We start from the raw sequence: 23,771 nt of genomic DNA, 5'->3' as shown, positions 1-23,771 counted from the left end.
TCTGAGCAACTCTATAACGTGCACCAACTAAACTCAGTGTTCAGTGTTCAAATGGACCAGTGACTCTCTGAGCTAAGCCATTCAATCCAAAACAGAAAAATAAAAAAGTAAAGCAGAAAAACTGTAAAACTCCTTTTTATCATCATTTTCCATTATAATGCTGGCTACATCATCATCTGATATAAAATTCTAGAAACTCCACAAAATTCCTCTTTTTAAAATTTATTTTTTGTTATCAAAGAGAATGTCCAGAAACATTGAGTACTAAAGAATCTGTTCATGGCATTGTTTTACAAAAGTTCCTAATGGAGTGTGAATATTTTATTTTCTGTTGTATCCTTCACTTATTAATGATGAGGTGGATGAACCGGTGCAATTACTTAAAAAAAAAAAAAAATTCCAGACAAAAACATCCATTCTCATTCTGAATCTGTTGACTGGAGTGAATTCAGTGGTTACAATACCACCACTGGCTAAGGATCAAGCTCCCCACAAGAGGGAACTATTCAAGTCATCTCATTTGGTCACATAGGTCTCTCAGGCATAGGCACCATGTTTGAAGTCTCACACAAAACGTCTGTGTCACTTAAATTACACAATGTGGCAGTGTTTGTTTCATGGGGACATAGTCTTGAAAGAAGGGGTAACGTAGAAAACAATCTGTTTGCATGTTATACATGAGTACATTATTGGACTGTGCATGGGTTTAAGGGCACTGTAGCCCTTGTTAAAGAGCAATTCCACCAATGAAGCATCTGGCAGATCCCAGCTGCTCCTGATGCTGAAGATGTTGATTCGTTTTAACCACGGGCTGTTAGGTTGGGGCCTTCTTCATCTACTGTTTGGCTCAAATGGTTTGAACCGAGTTTGGTGGTCTTTCTGGTCCATCTAAGCTTTATTTCTCAGCCTCAGGGTATGTGGGGTACTTGACCGTTTCTATCTTCTCTCGAACTTTGTAGGAGGGATACAGGCCCGTCCTTCCCAGTTTTCTGTTGACACCTTTAGAATAGCCATCCCAATGATTTCCAGCCACACCAATGATATCTCCAGGTTCCATGGGGATTTCATCCGCAGTTCGAGGTTCGTGAGGATAAATGGCAATCTGGTTGTGGGCATTTTGGCCTCCAAAATAGTAGATGTCATCCAAAGAATGGAAGTTTGCTGAGGCATCGGGATGCAGTGTCTGCATGATCTCATAAGCAACTCGACAGACCTTGGGAAAGCATGAAAAAAAAATCTGTTAGTACATGTTAAGATCGCCTTTGTAGCAATCCGAGAGCCCTTGCCAAAGAGACGAGGACTAAGCTAGGACTGGGGCTGTGAGAACGAGTGGTAGATTCCAGTCCCAGGTTTTCAGTCCCTTTGCTCTCAGATGATGGTACAAAGTCATTCTTCATTTCTTTGCCTGTATCTTTTTTTTTTAACATAGAAGATAATTACAATTAGTATCTTGCAGAGAAAAAAAGTATATGTATATATTGTGCAAAGTATTTTGAGAATAAACACTTATTAAGAGCCACAGAGTGCTGGGCAAAAATAACATAGTCTGTGCCCTTGGTGAACTTTAAGGTTCAGGATTATAAATACTTTACACAAATGCTGCTGCTCCCTTCCTTTCATTCAGTGTTAATAAATCACATACTCTTTTCTGCTAATTTAGATCTGGTCTCAGAACTCTTCTCAATAGAAACTCATGTAATTACTGACAATCAACTATTGCCAAATGAGCTAAAACATATCTGCCACTTCTGCTCTGAAGAGTTTCGTGTGTGATGTGTAGATAGCAGCAGTCTAGATTGAAACAAGATGAACTAGCCCTTGGGGAAGGCGCATCTACCTGATGCATTTAAGGCTACTTAAAGGATCCCTCTGTCCAAAGAACACCTAACATTCTCATTGGATGGCAGCTGAAATTCCTCAGTCCTTGAGCTTCAGACTTGCTAAAAAGGTAAACTATCTTAATGGAGGTATAACATTCTAAACAACTAACAAATATATTCATTACATAGTAAATGGGTTTCAGAAACTTTTTTAAGGATAAGTGAAAACAAAAGAGAATACTATCAGTTTGCTTAGAAAATTCTTCCATTATGTACTATGAACACAGGACTCAACTGAGGTCAAATTTTTCTACATCTCCAGTTGTAGTTATCTCAGTTAATGGAGTTTTATTGTCCCTATATCAATACTTTTGCACATATTTAAAATGATGCTAATAATAACTCAATCTTCTCAGTGGAGCAATTTAAGGTACCTAGTAGTTCTTAAAAACTTCGGCATTCACAATATCAAAACTGAATTCTTAAGTGTTATGAGTAAATAGAATCTGATTAGGTTAATAATCAACTTAAGTCTTTAAAAAAAATCTGAATTTCAGGAACTGGAGGGGCACTTCTTAAGTGCCATATATAATTTGTAAATAAAACTAAGTTTAGACAGTATTTTTAACTTTGCAGATAGGGACTAATTCTAGTGCTAGGATTTCAACTAGACCTAGAACCAAGAGAATAAGTTTGCTTTCAAATCTGCTACTTTGTCAACAAACTAATTTTATATTGGGAATGTCACAGTATAATTGACATCACTGGTAGAATACTGAAACTATAATAAAATGAGGCTAAAAAAGATTTTGAACTTGGACTTCATGTTTAGTCAGAGGCCCATACAGGGTTTGCAAAATCAACTGAAGACTTTGGAAAGAATCTAAATAATTAAAACAAAGTAGCTCCAATAATAGCAAAGTACAATAACAAAGACAGAGGTTAATGTTTACTGAGTTTTACTTAGTTTTTCCTGTCGGACATTGCTTCCAAGGTCTAATTTAATTGTCAGGAGTCCCATAATATTCTATCATGTTTGTTTTATGGATGTCAAAGATCAGTTAAGGAAAATGGCCAGAGTTATACTATTATTAAGTGGCATATTCAGGTTTTGAACCTAGGCAGAATGTGTATACTTGTTAACTGCTAAGCATATTTTTTCTTGCAGATCCTATTCTCCATGCTCACATTTTGGATAGCGTAAGGCCAAGGCAGGCCTTGGGAAAACCTGAATTGTATTTTCAGGGTCCCTCCACCCCGTTTTCAATTATCCCTAGTCAGGGATGCTAGACCTTGTACCACCTTGGGATGACTACAATGTCCATCATGGCAATGGACCCTAATGTGTCTTCCCCTTTCGCTAATTAACTTCTCATTCTCATAAAAACAACACTGCCTTCAGTCCCACACCCTTAGGAATGTGCTTTCTTTTGAGGGTATTCCTAACGATCAGTTTATGTTTGGCTAGCAATAGCTGCTCTGATACTTTGGCCACCTGATGCAGAGAGCCACCTCACTGGAAAAGACCCTGATGGTGGGAAAGATTGAAGGCAAAAGGAGAAGTGGGTGGCAGAGGAATGAGATGGTCAGACAGCATCATTAACTTAACGAACATGAATTTGAGCAAACTCCAGGAGATAGTGGAGGACAGAGGAGCCTGGCATAATGCAGTCCACAGAGTTGCAGAGTCAGTCCTGACTTAGTGTCCGAACAACAACAACAACAATCAATAGTTGTTGATGTATTAACCTGATGGATAACATACATACCTTCTTATGCCAAAGAAATTATGAACGGTGGGCCAATAAAAGGCTCCTTCTTATAATAACGGCAATAATGAGAGCAGGTGAGCCTACTGACCACTGTTCTAATAGCTGGACTTGTACACACTTTTTCTCAACTCATTTAACTCTCACAACAACCCTATGACTTGGTTACTATTATTATTTATATTTTATAGCTGAAGAAACTATATTAATATTTCCAAAAATCTCCAAAAATTAAACAAAATGAATAAAGGGGTTAGTAAATGGCAGAATACTTTGGCCACCTGATGTGAAGAACTGACTCATTGGAAAAGACCCTGATGCTGGGGAAGATTGAAGGTGGGAGGAGAAGGGGACAACAAAGAATGAGATGGTTGGATGGCATCACCGACTCAATGGACATGAGTTTGAGGAAGCTCCGGGAGTTGGTGACGGACAGGGAGGCCTGGCATGCTGCAGTCCATGGGGTCGCAAAGAGTTGGACATGACTGAGAGACTGAACTGAACTGACTGAAATGGCAGAAATGTAATTAGGACTCTGTCTCTAAACCACACACTCAGCTGCCTTAGAGTGTTAGGATAAGAACCTAGAATAGTGCCTGCCTCAAAGCAGCCACTCGATAAATACCTTCTGAATGAATACTGCTCCATGTACAATATTAGTCCAGCAGCTGAGATGCAAGTCCACTGGTGATATTAATCCTTAAGATCCATATAGAACATTCTGAGTAATTAAATTTTTTCTCTATGTTAACCAGGGGGCAATTTACTGTAAAGAGTTGGAAAGCTGACTATAGTGTCAATGTTTGCATTTAATCACTCTAGGTATCCTCTCACGAGAAGGAAATGGCAACCCACTCCAGTGTTCTTGCCTGGAGAATCCCAGGGACGGCAGAGCCTGGTCGGCTGCCGTCTATGGGGTCGCACAGAGTCAGACACGACTGAAGCGACTTAGCAGCAGCAGCAGCAGGCGTCCCCTCTGGGCTTTACAAATCCAAATCACACAGCAGGTAAATGACGCCTTCCAGCTGATGTCAATACTCATCTTTGATACATGACAGGTAGCGTGATTGCGAGGAGTCGTCTTTATGGTTTGCAAAGCAGTGGATGGCCATATGTAGTATGCCTTATTTCACCCACTGTTGACGTGTCACTGTACTGTTTTTAGAACACTACTAAGCACACAGTTATGAGTAAGAGCAAAAATCCTGCCAAAGGATGAAACACAGATATGACTGTATTAAGAAAAAAATTTAAAAAGGAAGGAAAGTCCAAGGAAAGTCTGAATTTTGTCCCTAACAACCAGCTGAGCTTTGCATGAACCTCCAAAGCTTTCTGAGAGCAGATGGGATATTGGCTTTTTGTCAAAACAGACAGGGCCAGAAAGATCTCTCACGTGTGAAAAGCTGGAAGTGGGCTCGTGTCTCTCTGTGTGAGGCTGGGGTATCTGTGCATTTTTACTGTAAACTGCTCTATTTTGCTCTTCAGTGAGAAGGCAGTATCCACTGCTATTTCATAACCACACCTCCATGGAGATCCCTATCTAGAGCTGTCTGTCTGGAAATAAAATCAATCAGTGTCTGGCTTTTCCTTCTGGGCTTTCCAAAATCTGATGCAAAGTGTGACAAAGCAAGTTGTGTTGTGTGTGATTTAGAATGAAACAACAGAAAATGCCACAAGAATGTCACATTAAGTGCCACACAGGAAGTGTCGCAAGGGGAAAAAAATGTGTCCTATGGTGATTTTAATGACTGAGAAACTACTGAACAAATACTGACTGCTCCTTAAAAAACATCAATTACCTATAGTCTTTAAAATGGACATCTACAACCATTTTTGTAAATGAGATTTCAAGTGATAAAACCTGATTGTAAAACTTGATAGGCAGTATTAAAAAAAACAAAACCCTTCTGATATTTTGCCCAGAGTGAGCTGTCAACTGCTGTTATTTCTCCAAATGTAATTTCTTTGCTTCAGATTTAAGATGGTTTTGTTAAATATGAAAATAAATGACACAGTAGATACTTAGGGCATACACAACTTCCAGTAACACAGAACAAGGTTAGAGTATTTGGTAGAATAGTCTGGAATATGACTCACTGCATAGCTTTCAAAACTTAGTTGATGTTCTTGAAAAATAATGCCTCTAAATTTCAGACTAAATCCTATAGCTTGTTTTCTTCAATTTATGAAGCTTTTAGGACAAACCTAACTTTGAGAAAAAGCTTTGATGAAGGAATTCAGAAAACTAAGAGTAACAACAGAAACAAAATTAGAGAGCAGAGTCATATTCTTGGCTTTTAAAAACTTTTCACTTAAGGAGAGAGAATTCCCAGACCTTATTTGTGGATATAAAACCAAGGATGTTTAGAAGCCCTCAGGCTGAGAAGAATGGATCCAAAACCTTATAAAGAATCCTGATTAAGGAGTCATGACATTTCTGCCTATAGTTTCTTAAACATCAACCAGGCCTTGCAATTTCCCTCCAACAATGCATTTTATTCTTCTAGGATTTTCTACAACAGCACACAGTCAACAGATAAACTCTCACTTGTTATATAGGATAAATGCTCTCAAAGGGTAGTAGTATACAGGAGACAGAAAGTTTACATGACTGAAACTGTAGGATTGCCAAAGCATTATAAAGAAGAGTCTAAACTCTTATTCCTTCTCACCATTTCTTGAAATGAGATTATCATCAAGGAAAATTTGAAAGTTGGTTGTCCATGTTTTATTCTGGGCTGAGATTTGGTTCTCATTGTTTTATTTTCTTGTCCCCCTTCCCACTTTCTAGCATGCCTGTGGCATAAATAAGAAAGCCTGCAGATTAATTTTCCTAAAGTTAAAACTATACATAAGTTCACCTACATTTGCGACAGCAAATACTGTTACTTATCACTCACCCTTTGGGAATGAAGAGTTTTTGTTCTTTAAAATTCATTATACGGTGATGCTGTCCTTCAATAAGCTAAAGAAATTTAAGATGGTGCCTTGGCATAGCAATTAATATGCTGAATGTTCCTGTTTGTTCTTCTTTATGAAGAACTGTTACATGCATCAATGCACACAGTGGCTATGTGGACCCCACACATCACCTGTGACCATAAGTAGAGGCAGCGGTGTCCTTGAATAGCATGTTTCATGTTCCTTCCAAAATGGGAGAACAAATAGTCTGAAATGGGGCCATGTGAAAAAGAGCTGCTCACATAAATACTGTAGAGTCTAACAGGCAAAGACAGTCCTATTCCTATATAAATAATGTGAGGGAGTGAGTGAAGTGAGTGAAATCGCTCAGTTGTGTCCAACTCTTTGTGACCCCATGGACAGTAGCCTGCACCAGGCTCCTCCATCCATGGGATTTTCTAGGCAAGAGTACTGGAGTGGGTTGCCAATTCCTTCTCCAGGGAATCTTCCCGACCCAGGGCTCAAACCCAGGTCTCCCGCACTGCTAGACAGACGCTTTACCGTCTGAGCCACCAGGGAAGTCCCATATAAATAACAGCTAACATTGCATTTAATATATCGCTCAGTACTATTCTCAGTGCTTTTTACCTATAATAACTCTTTAATTCTTCACTAAAACTTTATGCAGTAGGTATTATTATTACTATTTTTATAGGGAGGGGAAAAAAAAGTCAGTGATAGTCTAAGTAATTTGTTCAAATGCTGCAGTCACTAAGTGGTCAAAGATGGATTTAAAACCCAGGTAGTGTGACCCCAGAACCTACAATGCCTCATTCTTATTCCCTGCCTTGTGAAGTTAAAAGCTTGACACTTATGCCATCAGCGAGTTTTTCTCCAACTCCACTGCTGCTGTTGTTGAGACATTTTGGGGGCATTTTTCAAAACAATCCCAATTTTGATTTATGGCAAGGAAACTGTGAGCCAGCAACCAACTTCACTCACACCATAAAAATATTAAACTGTATCAAATGCCTTTATACTAAAAATATTTTCAAAAATACTGAAGTGCAAGTAAACTCAAAGATTTATCACCAAGTGTGGAATTATTCCACCATATCAAATGCTAGAGCCATTAGTCATCAAGAAAGGAGGTGATCACATTTAGCAAACTGCTACTCATTATATAAATATAAGGTATTTTTACTATTAAACTTTTATTCTGAACCCTAACATAAAATGTCTGAGATATTCAAATCTATTTTGGGACACAAAATATTGGTTCAAATTAGGAGAGTTCTTTTGGATGAACTTTGACTTGCCAAGAGTTTTAACGAACAATATAATATATAATCACGAATCTTACTCCTTTGGACACAATCAGACCTCTCAGCACTCTTTCTTCATATAAACTGTCTTTCTGGATCTGAGGTCTGAAGAACACACTGAGGTTAATATTATGCATAAAATAGAACAAAGAAGTATGAACAATATGTTCTTCTAATCTGGACAGGTTTCCATTATCATGAAATGACAGAGCTCCTGACTTTTGGGTCAAAAGTGTTGTGAGGCTACAAGGATCAAAAATTCTATAGCACATCACTGAAAAGGAAAAAAAAAAATTCTTTTTTTCTTTCCAAAATGAGCTTAACAGCCTAATTAAGGAGAGCTGGAAGAAAGGATGGAAAACACAGGGCACTTGTAAGTCTCACTGTCTACCTACATGTAAGATCTGCCAATGTTTAGACATGCTTATATTTGAGTGTGTGTGTATGTGTTCAGTCACTCAGTGTGTTTGACTCTTTGCGACCCCATGGGATTATCTAGGCAAAGATCAACTCCTCTGTCCATGGGGTTATCTAAGCAAAAATACTGAAGAAGTTTGCCATTTCTTCCTTCCGGTGGGGGGAGGGGGCGGTCTTTCCGATCCAGGTATGGAACTGGTGTCTCCTGTATCGGCAGGTGGATTCTTTTACCACTGAGCCACCTGGAAAGCCCTTTGTTTAATTTTAGAGCTTTATAATTAGAGCAGTGGTTCTTACAAGGACGATTTTGCCCTCTCACTTCCCCAACCTGGGACATTTGGCAATGGTCTGGAAACACTGTTGACTGTTAGAACTTGAGATGAGGGTCTACTGGCCACAGATGCTGCTAACCATGCTATAGTGCACAATACAATGGCCCACAACAACTTATCCAGCCCCTAAAGTCAATGGTGCCAGGTTGAGAAACCCTGGACTAAAGGAACAGACTTTAGGCCTAAAATTTATGCCTAAAGTTATGACTAACCTAGATAGCATATAGAAAAGCAGAGACATATTACTTTGCCAACAAAGGTCCATCTAGTCAAGGCTATGGTTTTTCCAGTGGTCATGTATGGATGCAAGAGTTGGACTGTGAAGAAAGCCAAGTGCCGAAGAATTGATGCTTTTGAACTGTGGTGTTCGAGAAGACTCTTGCAAGTCCCTTGGACTGCAAGGAGATCCAACCTGTCCATTCTAAAGGAGATCAGCCCCGGGTGTTCTTTGGAGAGAATGATGCTTAAGTTGAAACTCCAGTACTCTGGCCACCTCATGTGAAGAGTTGACTCATTGGAAAAGATTCTGATGCTGGGAGGGATTGGGGGCAGGAAAAGACTCTGATGCTGGGAGAAGGGGATGACAGAGGATGAGATGGCTGGATGGCATCACTGACTCGATGGATGTGAGTCTGAGTGAACTCCGGGAGTTGGTGATGGACAGGGAGGCCTGGCGTGCTGTGATTCATGGGGTCGCAAAGAGTCGGACTGAGTGACTGAACTGAACTGAAGTGAACTGAAGGAAGAGGTGGTGCATTTGGAAATTATTGATTCAATTGCTCTAACAACAACCATTCGAAAATGTGTTATTTGCACCTGTTGATCACACAGGCACACAGCCAGATTATCAAAAGCAGTTGAGAGGGACTAGGTAGTTACACGGAGAAGGCAAAGGCACTCCACTCCAGTACTCTTGCCTGGAAAATCCCATGGACGGAGGAGCCTGGTAGGCTGTAGTCCATAGGGTCGCTAAGAGTTGGGCACGACTGAGCGACTTCACTTTCACTTTTCACTTTCATGCACTGGAGAAGGAAATGGCAACCCACTCCAACGTTCTTGCCTGGAGAATTCCAGAGACAGTGGGCCCCCATCTATGGGGTCGCACAGAGTCGGACACGACTGAAGCGACTTAGCAGCAGCAGCAGCAGCAGCAGGTAGTTACAACTCCTCCCCTCACCTTCCATAAGAATAGAAAAGGGACCATCTCAGCGATAGGATCCTGACCCCACTAAGGGAGAAATATCAGCTATAGATGCCTTCACGTTTCCCTTCGGATGAGGACTGCTGCTTTGTGACTCCTGTTCTGGGTAGCTGTCTTTGGGTCTTAACTGTAGTCTTATTCCACACTGAAGGAATGTATACAGCCTTTGTTAGGGTAAGTATCTTTCCAGCAATCATAACACCACACCATTGTGATAAAGTGCATTGTCATACAATAAACTTGCTATTTTCTTTATACTCTCTGCAGTATATTCCCATGTAAATGATGTGACTTTCCTTTTCACATTTTCTTTTCTCTGCTTCTTCAAGCTTTTAGGCATATATTTATCTTACATGGTTTATATTTCTTGGTAATTATTCTCTAGTTATTTCATGTGAATATTCTGCTCACTAGATTCTTGACCAGGCTAAGATCTGTATCTTCAATTCCATGAAATTCCCTCTACCCCAGCATAGATCTGAGCACAAACAACCATTTAATAGCTTGTTGAATAAACTAACCAATAATATGCACATAAATAAGAGAGCTGAATAAAATCCACAACAAATATTTCTATGTTGATATTCCACTGGGCAAATAAGGCTGATTGGACACTCATAAAAACAGACACCAAACCAACGACATATATTTTTTCTGTAATAGTTAAAGAATGCTTAATATATGGTATTGCTTAAATATATTGTACTATTTCTTGCTAGGTAGAAATATAAAGGAGAAGGAGAAGGCACGGGTGACCCACTCCAGTACTCTTGCCTGGAAGCTCCCATGGATGGAGGAGCCTTGTAGGCTGCAGTCCATGGGGTCGCAGAGAGTCGGATGCGACTGAGTGACTTCACTTTCACGCATTGGATAAGGAAATGGCAACCCGCTCCAGTGTTCTTGCCTGGAGAATCCCAGGGACGGGGGAGCCTGGTGGGCTGCCATCTACGGGGTCGCACACAGTCGGACATGACTGACGTGACTTAGCCACTTAGCCGTAGCAGAAATGTAAAAGGACTTGAGAGGAATTACATTTCCTCTTTCTTATTTTCTACAAAGCAATGAAGTAAGGCAAAATGCTGAGCATTTAAGTCTCTCAGTATCAGTGCACTGATGTGTAGAAATGGATGGATTCTGGTTACATATTGATTGTATGCAAAACCAGAAAGTATTAAGTAAACTTACTTGCTGTTTCTGTTAAATGCTGTGAATAAGCCAAATACTTTACAACAACCCCAGTAACTGGCTTCATTAGAGATGTATTCAACAGCTGCTTGGAAACAACTAAATGTTCAATGCAATAAAAAAGCTATGCTTTCTGGAATCTTTTCATCTTTTCATAAAAGAGATCATTTCCCAATATTAAAACACTGCACTTGAATCATGATAACTAACATTTTTTAAAAAGATCCAAGAACTTCCTGACCTAATATAACCACAGAGTACTGACCATTTAAAAATGCTTACCTGGGATGAAAACGTACACACCAGGAAGTCTGCCTGGGAGAGAAAGTGTATATCCAGGATCACACCTCGAAGTGAATTTTCTGTGTATCGATTGTGTAGTCCAGCTGACCAAGAGATAGAGTTATCACTAATAAATTCATAATTGGGGTACCTGGAAAAAGAAACAAAATCACTGAAATCACAGAATTCTATCAGGAAGTAGTATCCTATCAACAGGAGGTGGACCTCCTTTACACAGGTGTGCCTCTCTTTCCAACAGTAAGGAGAGCTTTAACTCTGGCACTCAATAGAGTAGCTGACAAAGCATCTTTGAATCCACTGATGGGGAAGAAACCATTCTGGGGTGTCCTGTATGTTAAAAGTTATTGGCATGTCATATAAAGTACAAATATGCATCAGAATGTCCCTTTCAGTTCATGAAATAATTGCAAACAGAAAGCTCTTTCTTTGTAATGAGTGACCTTGAAGAGCTTTTTCGGCCTGCTTTCATTTTTTTTCACATTGACACATTTTCATTTTATGCATTCCTCTCCCACTTTTATCCTTAAACTATCCTTTTCATCTTTTTAAAAGTGTAATTTATACATTGTCTTTTTCTTCCAGTTTTATTGATATATAATTGACATACAGTATCATGTAAGTGTAAGGCACAATGAACTGACTTACACACATCACGAAATGGTTACCACAATGAGTTCAGTCACTATCCCTCATCTCCTAAAGAGACAACATCTTTCAAAAAGGAAAAAGAAAAACTTTTCCTTGTGATGAAAACTCTAGGGATATAATGTCTTAACAACTTTCAATTGCTGTGGCTAGGACATTCAACACTACGTTGAATTTAAGTGGTGAGAATGGCCATGTTTGTCATCTTCCTGATCTTAGAGGAAAAACTTTGAGCTTTTCACTGCTGAATATTATGCTAGCTGTGGGACTGTCATATATTACAGCCTTTGTTATGCTGAGGTACATTTCTTCTACATCTACTTAGAGTTTTATTATAAATAAATATACAATTTTGTCAAATGCTTTTTCTGTACCTATTGAGATGATCATATGATTTTTATCCTTTGTTTTGTTAATGTGGTATGTTGCACTGACGGATTTGCAAATATTGACTATCCTTGTAACCACATGATCATGGTGTATGATCCTTTTAATGTTTGGATTCAGCTTGCTGACATTCTGTTAATGATTTTTGTATCTTATCAATATTTGTCTGTATGTTTCCATTTTTGTGGCATCTTCGTCTGGCTTTTGAATCAGGGTGACCTTTGCCTTGCAGAATGAATTCAGAAGTCTTCTTTCTTCAATTTTTTGGAAGTACAGGCATTAATTCTTATTTAAATATTTCATAAAGTTCACCCATGGGGCCATCTGGTCCTTGACTTTTGTTTGTTGGAAGCTTTTTGATTAATCTTGATTCAGTTCCATTACTGGTAATTGATTTGTTCATATTTTCTATTTCTTCCTAATGTAGTCTTGGAAAACCATAAATTTCTAGGAATTTATCCATTTCTTCTAGGTTGTCCATTTATTCACATATAGTCGTTTACAGTAATCTCTTTTGATCCTTTGATTTCTGTGGTGTTGGTGTGGATAGATTGCTCATCTACGCTTTGCTTAGTTCTTTTGGGGTTTGTTCTTTTGTTTGAAACACATTATTTGTCACCTCATTTTTGCTTAATTCTCTGTGTTTATTTCTATATATTAGACAGGCCAGTTATGTTTTCTGTTCTTGGAGAAGTAGCTTATGTAGGAGATGTCCTATGGGGTCCAGCTACATACTCCCCTCTGGTCAACAGAGGTTGTATGTGGGCCGAGGGGGCACTTCTGTTGCGGTGGGGCCAACCACTGTGGGCAGGCTGGGAGGGAGTGCTAGCTCTCAGCCTGGCTGGCTGTCATGTCCTGCCTTATGTGGGGGCTGCCAGCGGCTGGTGGGTGGGTCTGGGTCCTGACACAGCTGGCTACATGGTCTGGGGAATCTTAGGGCTGGTGCCAGCCCACCGCTGGATGGGGCTGGGTTCTGGTGTGCAGGTGTGCAGGTTCTAAGGCTGGTCTGGTCTTGTTGGTGGGAAGTGCTAGGTCCCAGCACTGCTGGCTTTGGGGCCGGGGGATCCCAGTACTGGAGGCAATCACCTAGTGGGCACATAAGCCCCCAGTGCTAATAGGCTAGAAGGAGGACTCGAAAATGGAGCTTGCTAGCACCAGGGGCTCTGTGGTAGAATGAGCTTCCCACTGCCTGTGGCCAGGGTCTGTATCATCAGGGGGAGTCCCGGTTGCCTTCTGCCTCTCTAGGAGGCTCCAACCTGCTTTCCAATTTGGTCACTGAGCTTGTCCTTTAGAATATAAATATCATCATTAAATCTCATTAAAATTTTTAGTTTAGAATTTGTGATACTTCAGACTTGTCTCCTTTAACTTCCATATGTAGGTCTGGCATGCATGCATGCTCGGTTGCTTCAGTCATGTCCGACTCTTTGCCACCCCAGGGACTGTAGTCCGCCAGGTTCCTCTGTCCATGGATTTCCCAGGCAAGAATACTGGAGTGGATAGCCATTTCCTCCTCCAAGGGATCTTCCCAACCCAGGGGTCAATTCCGTGTCTTGGGAATTGTACGTGGATTCTTTACCGCCGAGTCACTGGTGAAGCCCTAATCCCTATTAGCACCATCTTAACAAATAATGGTGATAGGAATCATTCTAATAAATTTATGTTAGTAAATTCCATGTAGATGTCCACCAACTAATATTGTAGTAGTCCTGAGAGGATATGTGTTAAAAATATTGAAACAGGATGTCTTTAAAAAATCTACCATATGTTCAAATGATTCTACTCTGAATCAGAGGTTTAATTATATTTCAGTATAGAGTGAATAAATTTTCTCAGTACATGTGATAGATCAGAGTTAAGTTGTAAACTTTGGGAAGTTACATGCAAAAGGGATAATCACTGTACTTACTTTATATAATTTTTTAATAATTAAATTAAGTACTGTAAACAGCTTAGAAGAGTACCTCGTATACAGTAAATGCTCAATAAATTTAGCTAATAACTAGCTGTGACTGTCAAACATTCTTTCCTCAGACATCCACTTGGTTTTATCTCTTACTTCCTCCTTGTCTCTCTGCTCAAATGCTAGCTCTTAGTGAGGAGTTTGGCAAACCTTAACCCTTCTACTTGCTTAATTTTTCTCCATGGCTCTTATCACTGGGCATAATATTAATTTACTGTTTATTTTGGGCTTCCCTGGTGGCTCAGTGGTAAAGAACCTGCCTGCTAAGCAGGAGATCTGGGTTCAATCCCTGGGTTAGGAAGATCCCTTGGAGAAGGAAATGGCAACCCACTCCACTATTTTTGCTTGGAGAATCCCATGGACAGGGGAGGCTGGCAGGCTACAGTCCTTGGGGTCACAGAAGAGTCAGACATGACTTAGCAACTAAATAACAACGGTTTACTGTCTTCATTCATTCCCGCCTCCATCATCCCTAATTAGAATGTAAACTGTAAAGAGAGGTATTTCTTCTGCTCTGTTTACTGTTATTCTAGCACCTAAAAGTGAATCTAGAATGTAACAGAAGATCAGTAAATATTTGTTGAACTAACAACAGTTTCTATTCATAAGCCCCGAGACAGCAAGCATCAGTTTACGTGGCTTTTTCCACACAGTATTTCCCAAAGGTTAGAACTAAGCCTTATTTTCCTTTGCATCACAGCATCTAGAACTCCACATAAAGTCATGCGGATAAACACACGAACAAATGAGTGCTACCCATGACTGGGACGTTTTCCTAATTCCCTAACAGCTGCTTCAGATTTCTCTTCATTTCACAGCCTCCAAGGAGCTTTCTCTCACTGCCTCTAATAATGACTGTGAAGAAAAAGTCTCTGAGCACTGTTTCAGACTGGTATTCAGTGATCAGATCCATTTGGCCTCATTATTTTTGACATTTTGCCCTCCCAGCTCTGAATCAGGGAGATGAAGGAAATGTCACATTTGTTCTATAAAGAAAACAACCAAAGAGAGTTTTAATGTGATTCCTGTGAAGACGCATATATCCAGGCAAGGGGCTAAAACAGAAACAAATAAATATGAAAAGGCTGGAGGGTGAAGGAGGAGGGAAACTGTTAAAACACACCAGTACAGGTTGTATCCTAGAGTAAAGATTAACTCTGTCAGCGTGCTATGGGTACTGAGTGGAACAGAGTGATCCTTTTACTGAGAAGTAACACTAACATTATGCCCTTCCGAACTTAAAGGCCTCTTCCTGGCACCAAACCAAAAGGGCACCTAAGTTCCTCAGGCCTTATCTCTATATGCAAAAGAGCTTGAGGAAGGATACTGAGTGTTGAAAAAAATAGAAACAATGGAAATAATGAAGGAAGGAGATTCTGTACTTTCAACAATGAGCACGGAAAACTCCACACAAACATGCTTCTTTCTTGTCTTATGCCCACAAGTATGCAGCAGAAGAGGTCTTCCACTGTAAGGCTGCAGAGATTGGCAATGATTTAAAAAAGTATCTTTTCTTCTTTCATGTCGTAAAAATTTATTTTTTATATCACACACAAAGAACTAACTTGAAATTAAAAATAGTATCAAATTTTCTTTTGCGAAGTCTTTCTTCAGACTGAGGGAAAGACTCCTCTTGACTTCACTACCTAGTATACACCTCCTTCAGGACAAGTACTGATATATGATGACACTGTGATTAAGGGTTACATGTATACTGCCTATCAGTTAGACAGATACTCCTGAGAGGAGAAGCCACATATTATTTTTGGTTTCTTTGTGTATTCCTAATGTAAGAAATGCCAGGCTAGATGAAGGCACAAGCTGGAATCAAGACTGCCAGGAGAAATATCAATAACCTAAGATATGCAGATGATACCACCCTTATGGCACAAAGTGAAGAGGAACTAAAAAGCCTCTTGATACAAGTGGACCAGGAGTGTGAAAAAGCTGGCTTAAAACTCCACATTCAGAAAAATGAAGATCATGGCATCCAGTCCCCTCACTTCATGGCAAACAGATGGGGAAACAATGGAAACAGTGACAGATTTTATTTTCTTGGGCTCCAGAATCACTGCAGATGGTGACTGCAGCCATGAAATTAAAAGACGCTTACTCCTTGGAAGAAAAGCTATGACAAACTCAGACACCATATTAAAAAGTATAGACTTTACTTTGCTGACAAAGGTCCATCTAGTCAAAGCTATGGTTATTCCAGTAGTCATATATGGATGTGAGAGTTGGACTATAAAGAAAGCTGAGTGCCAAAGAACTGATGCTTTTGAACTGTGGTGTTGGAGAAGACTCTTGAGAGTCCCTTGGACTGCAAGGAGATCCAACCAGTCCATCCTAAAGGAAATCAGTACTGAATATGCATTGGAATGACTGATGCTGAAGCTGAAACTCCAATACTTTGGCCATCTGATGCAAAGAACTGACTCTTTGGAAAAGACCTTGATGCTGGGAAGGAGGAGAAGGGGACAACAGAGGATGAGATGGTTGGATGGCATCACCGACTCGATGGACATGAGTCGAGTGTTTGAGCAAGCTCTGGGAGTTGGTGATGGACAGGGAAGCCTGGCATGCTGCAGTCCATGGGGTGCAAACAGTCACAGATGACTGAGCGACTGAACTGAACTGAACTGAATGCCCTGTAAGTGTGTCTAGCAAATCGTATGTAGTTAGATAAAATGGTGAAGACATTTACCACTGTGGCTGATTCTTCATTGGATATGGCAACCAAATGCTTTAGAAAACCTTTTTAACAGATTTCCCTTGCTTCTATTTATTTAAATAAACTTAATTTTAGGAAGAGCTCATCCCGCATTTTTCATAAAGAGCAAAATAAATATGTAAATATTTAATCTGAGAGATTTTTAATGGCTTGTTTTTTCCTCCTGTTCCACTCCTACCCTCAATCTCCATTATCTCAGAGTACAATATTGGACAGACAATTTTGACAGTTCTTATTTCTTTGACTGCCAACGGTAGTAGTATCTACTGCCAACTGTACTATAAGGATTGCTTGGTGTAAGAATATCATGCTGTGCTATGGATCACAGCTGTAACATGTTCATTTTCTTTTATCTAAATACTTTCAAGCCCAGAAATCCAGATTAAGGAAATAATATGGATAATTTTAGGCACACCTCACTGCACTCGAAATAACCTGTCAAATATTAGGAGAATGGTCAAGCAAGCAATGGTATTTCCATTTACTGGATATTTAATCACTGAAAAAAAAAGGAGACAATGGCGTTTTTTTTTTTTTTTTTAAGGAAATTGTGAAAAGGGATCTATTGCTGTATTAAGAAAAAGAAGAGTTCAAATTATATAGAATATCATCAACTTTTAAAATGTAAAACTATACAAATATCTGAAGGAAATATGCTGACATTTAAGTAGTTGTTACCACTGAGTAATGAGATCATGAGTAAACTCTTTTCCTTGTTTGTATACTCACCAACTCCATATTTTCTAATGAGCATGAATTATTTTGTTAATCAAGGGGAAAATTTATGATGCATTCAAGAACAAGTAAAAGAGTAAATAAAGTAATATTTTAAGATTTTTTTCAAGTAAGCTACACATTCAGTCAGGTGTTTTAAAATGAAGGACTAAGATGAACTATTTCTACTTTGTTTCTAATAGGTCTGCATATCAAACTGGAATAGTATCTGTGGAATTTATTTCTTATGTTTTGTGTCCAAATCTTCATTTAATCCCTAACTCTTATACAAGAATTATAAGTATAATATATAACGTGGCTTCTATTTGGCTGATGAATTTCTCGGCCTTTTGGCTTGTATGTGTATATATGTGTGTGAGAGAGAAAGAGTGTGTGTCTGTGTGTATAATCCATAGAGGGAGCCTTAAAGAAAAAGCAATTTATATCAGGTTAATTTACATTCTTATGAGGTAGAAATAGGGTTTAAAGGATTATCCAGTGATTTGGATAAATGCTTGCATTATAGTATTCATTCCAGATTGGTTTTTCTTCCCAACATTTGTTTTTCTTTGTGACATAAAAAGGATTGAGAAACAAATTAATTAAAAGTCAAATAGGTCAAATGACTAACTGCTAATAAAATGTTTTCAAACTGACTGGACTGAAATGAACATAAGTCAGTACTTACTGAACACTTACTAGAACTAGGTATAGTTTCAAAGTGAGGGAACCAGAAATAAGCAAGTGCTAAACATTAAGATAAATGCACTTAGGGGAGGAACACTTAGTCAAGGGTTCAGGGATGATTCTGGAGTAGATGGTATTACTGAACTGCAAGGAAACCAAACCAGTCAACCCTAAAGTAAATCAACCTTGATTATTCATTGGAAAGACTGATGCTAAAGCTGAAGCTCCAATACTTTGGCCACCTGATACAAAGCCAACTCATTGGAAAAGAACCTCATGCTAGGAAACATTGAGGGTAGGAGGAGAAGGGGATGACAGAGGATGAGACAGCTGGAAGGCATCACCAACTCAATGGACATGAATCTGAGCAAACTCTGGGAGACAGTGAAGGGCAGGGAAGCCTGGCGTGCTGCAGTCCACAGGGTCACAAAGAGTCGGACACGACTCAGTGACTGAACAACAACAAAAGCGCTATTCGTACTGTCCGTTCTCCTACAAGAGTAGGAATTCCTTGGGAGCAGAGAGTGTCTTGCGTGTCATGCACTCCCCAGCACCTAGCACAGTGCCTGAAATACAGGCGGGTGGGCTCAGTATCAATGGTGTTGCTCAGTACGAGCTGGCAGTCCTTATTCTTTCACCAACAAAACTCCGCCTTTGATTCTCTTTTTAAAAAATAGAATCTCCAAATTCCAGAAGTTTTTACAAGGTGAAAACTTGTATCTTACACATGGTTTCAGTTGCCTTCAATTCTTAGTGAAGACTGTAAGAGCAAAAGGACAAGTACGTTGTGTGTTTGATTTTTAACAGTCTTGTGAATTGATTAGTGTTATGGACTGAATGTTTGTGTCCCCTCAGAATTCATATGTGTAAGCCCTAACTCCCAATGTGATAATATTTGGAAATGGGGCCTTTGGGAAATCCTTAGCGTGGGGCCCTTATGATGGAATGGGCGTCCTTACAAGAGACACCAGAAAGCTTGCCCCTCTGCCTTCCAAGCACACAAAGGTCATGTGAGTATATTACGAGATGACTGCTGCCTACAAGTCGAGAGAAGGGGGTTTCACAATGAAGTCTACACCTTGCTGGCACCACAAATATGCTTTGATCATAATAACAGTTGCACGAGCACACAGCTGTTTGAATTTAAAACCCCCAATAATCAGTAATAAAATTCAGTGTAACAAGAATCACCAGTCGTGGGAATTAAGGATTCATTCTGACTGAAAAGAGATGATCCACTGTAGAATCATAATTCATCTAACTTACTTTGTTTTTGCCTCCTTTAATAAAGAAGGGTCATCTGTGGCCAAATAAACTCTTTTTTTATCCACTTTCATTCTGCGAGCAAGAAGCTGAAAATGTTCTTCAACATGCACCATGTATTCCTCAATGGGATGGAAGGCTGCTTCTGTTCCCACTTTGTCTGTGCGTCTAACATGGACTCTGTAAGGACAGAGAGATAAAGTCAGATTCCGCTGAAAATGCTCCAATCCAGAGAGTACTTTTAGGGTATTCAGCTTTATACCTCTATTCATGGTGGCATTATGGACATTTCCTTTTCTTTAAAAAAAAATTTATATATTTTAATTGGAAGATAGCTACTTTACAATAGTGTGATGGTTTTTGCCATACATCAACATAAATCGGCCCTTCTCTCACATCCCTTCCCACCCTATCCCTCTAGGTTGTCACAGAGCACTGGCTTTGGGTGCCCTGCATCATACATCAAACTTGCCCTGGCTATGTTTTATACCTGGTAATGAATATGTTTCAATGCTTTCTTTCAAATCATCCCACCCTCTCCTTCCAATGAGTCCAAAAGTCTGTTCTGTTTATCTGTGTCTCCTTCGCTGCCCTGCATGTAGGATCGTCAGTACCATCTTTCTAGATTCCAAATATATATGTGTTAATATACAGTATTTGCCTGACTCATTTCACTATGTATAGTAGGCTCTAGGTTCATCCACCTCATAAGAACTGACTCAAATGTGTTCCTTTTTATAGCTGAGTAATATTCCACTGTGTATATACACCACAACTTTATTCTGTGGATGGACATCTAGGTTGCTTCCGTGTCCTAGCTATTGTAAATAGTGCTGCAGTGAATATGGGTACATGTGTCTTTTTCAATTCTGGTTTCCCCATTTATGTACATTTAAACCAAGTTTTCTTTCATTTTCAACATTAGAAAAAATAAAACCAATATTAAAAAATTCAAACACATGTATTCTAAAAATATCTGTATATTAATACAAGGGGGATTAGGAAATAAGTCTTTGAAAAATGCTTTAAAGAGAAAGTAATTGGCAAATCAGAAGTAAATGGGAGATTCTAGGGTTAGACTGTATACAAGGCAGCAAAAACCAACCAAAAAACTAGAAATAATTTTTAATATCTTTGACAATAAAGGATGTCAAGACTCACAGTTATTATTATAGAACATTAAATATATCATTTGTAATGTCTTGATGCCAAGTTTTCTTTTTCTTCATTTTATCCTATATCAGTAACAGCAGCTTGTAGAGTTTAAAGCTAAGGAAAACACAGACCTGTAAGGATAGTCTCTATAGCACAATCAAGGCAAGGCACACCTTTTAAGAGTTCTTACTATTTTAAGTTCGTAGAACCATTCCAAACTCTTTTTGTTGTAGGTATAATGAATTTCCATTCTCTGCTGTTTTACCCTACCAAATACAAGCAGAGACTAATTTCATCTGTCCTATTTAAGAAAAGCTCAAAAACTGTGAAATTGTAGAACTGGGGACACAAAAGTTACACTGTCTTGCACTAAGGCCTCAACTTTCAACAGTATTTTAATGAAATTAAGAATAATAGTAATCACAGTTGGTTTTCATAAGTTAAAACACTCCTTACATTTGCCCTTTCTATAACCCCTCTCTTCCCAAGTTACTAAACCACTGCTCATAAAAAAAAAAGAACAAGATAGATTTGTTTCCTTTTAGGTCATAATATATGAGCAAGTCTTAAGTCAAGCCTGGGGCTTCCCTGGTGGCTCCGATGGTAAAGGATCTGCCTGCTGTGCTGGAGACCCAGGTTCGATCCCTGGGTTGGGAAGATACCCTGGAGAAGAGAATGGCAACCCACTCCAGTATTCTTGCCTGGAGAATTCCATGGACAGAGGAGCCTGGCGGGCTATAGTCCATGAGGTCACAAAGAGTCAGACATGACTGAGCGACTAACACTTTCACAGTAAGTCAAGCCTGCTGCTGCTGCTAAGTTGCTTCAGTTGTGTCCGACTCTGTGCGAACATAGATGGCAGCCTATGAGGCTCCCATTTATTATGAATCTGGAGTGAGGCTTCAGTCTCACTGCAGTTACTCTGTCATCTTCACGGCTATTCTTTCCTTTGCATTTCAGATGGTAGTCCAGGTGTGAATCCTAGCATATGAGCACCTATTGTATCACATCTTTTCCTTTTTACAATCTTCTTAGTCACTGGTTCTCTCAGGAAATTTGGAATTGTTCATTGTGCTCTGGAGATGAAATGGGACAGAAAGAACAATTCCACTGAATTTCAATGAGAAGTTTCATAAGAAGAAACACTACTTGAAATTCTGATTTTTACCATGCATTTGTTTTAGTACCATTTAGAACAGGGGTCAGTAACTTATGTACATATGAAGACGAAGACACAAGTGGAAAAATGGGAAAGGAGATCTATAACAAAAAGGAACAATCAAAGGAAGAGGAACAGAGTACTACTAAGCAATTCTCTCAGTTCTCCAAGTATTCCTAAAACTAGGCCTGGACCAATAATTTGAGAGAGGACCTTAAATGGAATTTCATGAAAGAATTAGAATGTTAGAGCTGTGAAGGATATTAGAATATAACTCTTTCATCTAACAGTTAAAGAAACTGAGGCCTCTGAAGACATTTCAGGAAACAAAATGACAACATAAGGCAAAAAGGAATGTTGGTTTCTTTCACTTGCATTTCAGCCCAGTCTTGTAAAAGTAAAAGTTATTTGTGTACTTGCCTGATTTTCAGTATCACAGCTCCTCTAGGGCAAGGAATTTGATTTTATTTATTCCCAATTCCACCAAACACAACAAATAAATAAATGAATGAATGATGGGTAGACACAAAAGTCTATTATTGTGTTAACAGATACCTATTATCTAACCCAGTGCTTTTTTTTTTTTTTTTAATACACAAAGAGTGACAATTAAGGCAGGCCAAGGATAACCAAGCAAGTTGTCCAAAGTGACATGACTTGCTACGTGGCAGAAACTAGTCTGGACTCCTAGATCTTGAATTCTAGTGCACCCCTCTTTCAGACAACACACCGCCTCAGTGTGCAAATAACTTAGTTGTCTGCAGAACTTCAAGTTCCTGCATTTGGTCAGTTCTCAATGTGGGGGATGCTCCATGAAAAATTAATAAAGGTAGCTTTCTGTTATGCAAAACTACAGGTTATCCAAACAAAGTTAAGAAGCTTTACGTCCTGGTTTTGCCTTTATAAACTCTGGAACTTTGGGAAGAGATTTTCTGTAAAATGGTCATCTCTGCCTACTTCACTGGACTGTATTACAGGATCACTGAGATAATGCAGTTGAAGTTATTTTGGTAATGTAACTACTATCCTGCATCTTTCTCCACCTTGAAAGTTCTGTTCCAACACTGTGGTTCTGAAGGCTTTCTTGGTCCAGAAAGTACATTTCCCCTTCTCTGACTTCTCATAAGACTTTTATGCTTTTCCTCAGGGCATTAATCACATTCTCCCAGTATAATGTTAGTTGTTAAGTCTCTTTTCCCATGGACTGTAATGAGTTGAAAGGAGTCATTTAAAAAAAATTAATCTTGGTCCCCCACAGTAGCAGGTATTCAATAAATGTTCTGCAGATAAGTGAATGAATCAACACATGTATTAATATTAATCAATAGCTGACTTTATTACAAACAACAGAAGCTGCAGAATGCCATAGTCTAGCCTACAGATCTATTTTCAGGAATTACTTAAGCATCAGTCTCTCTGAAAGGTAATAACATTTTACAGTGTATTTTCTCCCTACAGAACCAAAATCCTTTTTCCATTCTTATATTATCACATCATCATTTTTAGGGGAGGTATTACCTTCCCTATTTTACAAATGGAAAAAAAATAAAAGCTCAATAATACTATTATTAAGTAACTTGACCCAGAATTAGGGAACAGGCAGGAGTATTACCAAGGTCACTTAATTCATATTCTTTCCTTTAGGCAAAGAACATTTCCTGTGGTGTGAAATCTGGCATCAGGACAAGAAAAACTCCTTATTCATAACTTTTTATGTATTGGTATAGGACAGAGCACATGCTTGTGAGCAAAGGTGTTCCTTTGGACTTTTTTTGCTTCCAAGATTTCCTGATACATTTCCCTTAACATAAGCA

General features: G+C 39.1%; 1 protein-coding gene across 16 annotated transcripts in view; it reads right to left on the bottom strand.

Annotated features, from left to right (window-relative positions):
* Positions 1–206: 206 nt before the first annotated feature.
* FUT8 (fucosyltransferase 8) overlaps positions 207–23,771 on the bottom strand; it is a 315,633-nt gene continuing 292,068 nt past the window's right edge. For all 16 annotated transcript variants that reach the window (XM_042252625.1, XM_042252629.1, XM_042252628.1 and 13 more), the window contains 3 exons: positions 19,647–19,823; positions 11,233–11,383; positions 207–1,213 (listed from right to left, as the gene is read on the bottom strand). In XM_042252625.1, the coding sequence (XP_042108559.1) occupies positions 896–1,213; positions 11,233–11,383; positions 19,647–19,823 (646 nt within the window). In that variant the 3' untranslated portion in view covers positions 207–895. The remainder of the gene's footprint in view (positions 1,214–11,232; positions 11,384–19,646; positions 19,824–23,771) is intronic.

This window comes from Ovis aries, chromosome 7 (genome assembly GCF_016772045.2).
Source record: "Ovis aries strain OAR_USU_Benz2616 breed Rambouillet chromosome 7, ARS-UI_Ramb_v3.0, whole genome shotgun sequence".
In the NCBI taxonomy this organism is placed as follows: domain Eukaryota; kingdom Metazoa; phylum Chordata; class Mammalia; order Artiodactyla; family Bovidae; genus Ovis; species Ovis aries.
Note: the sequence above shows the minus strand (reverse complement) of the source record. Positions and strands in the feature narration are given on the sequence as shown.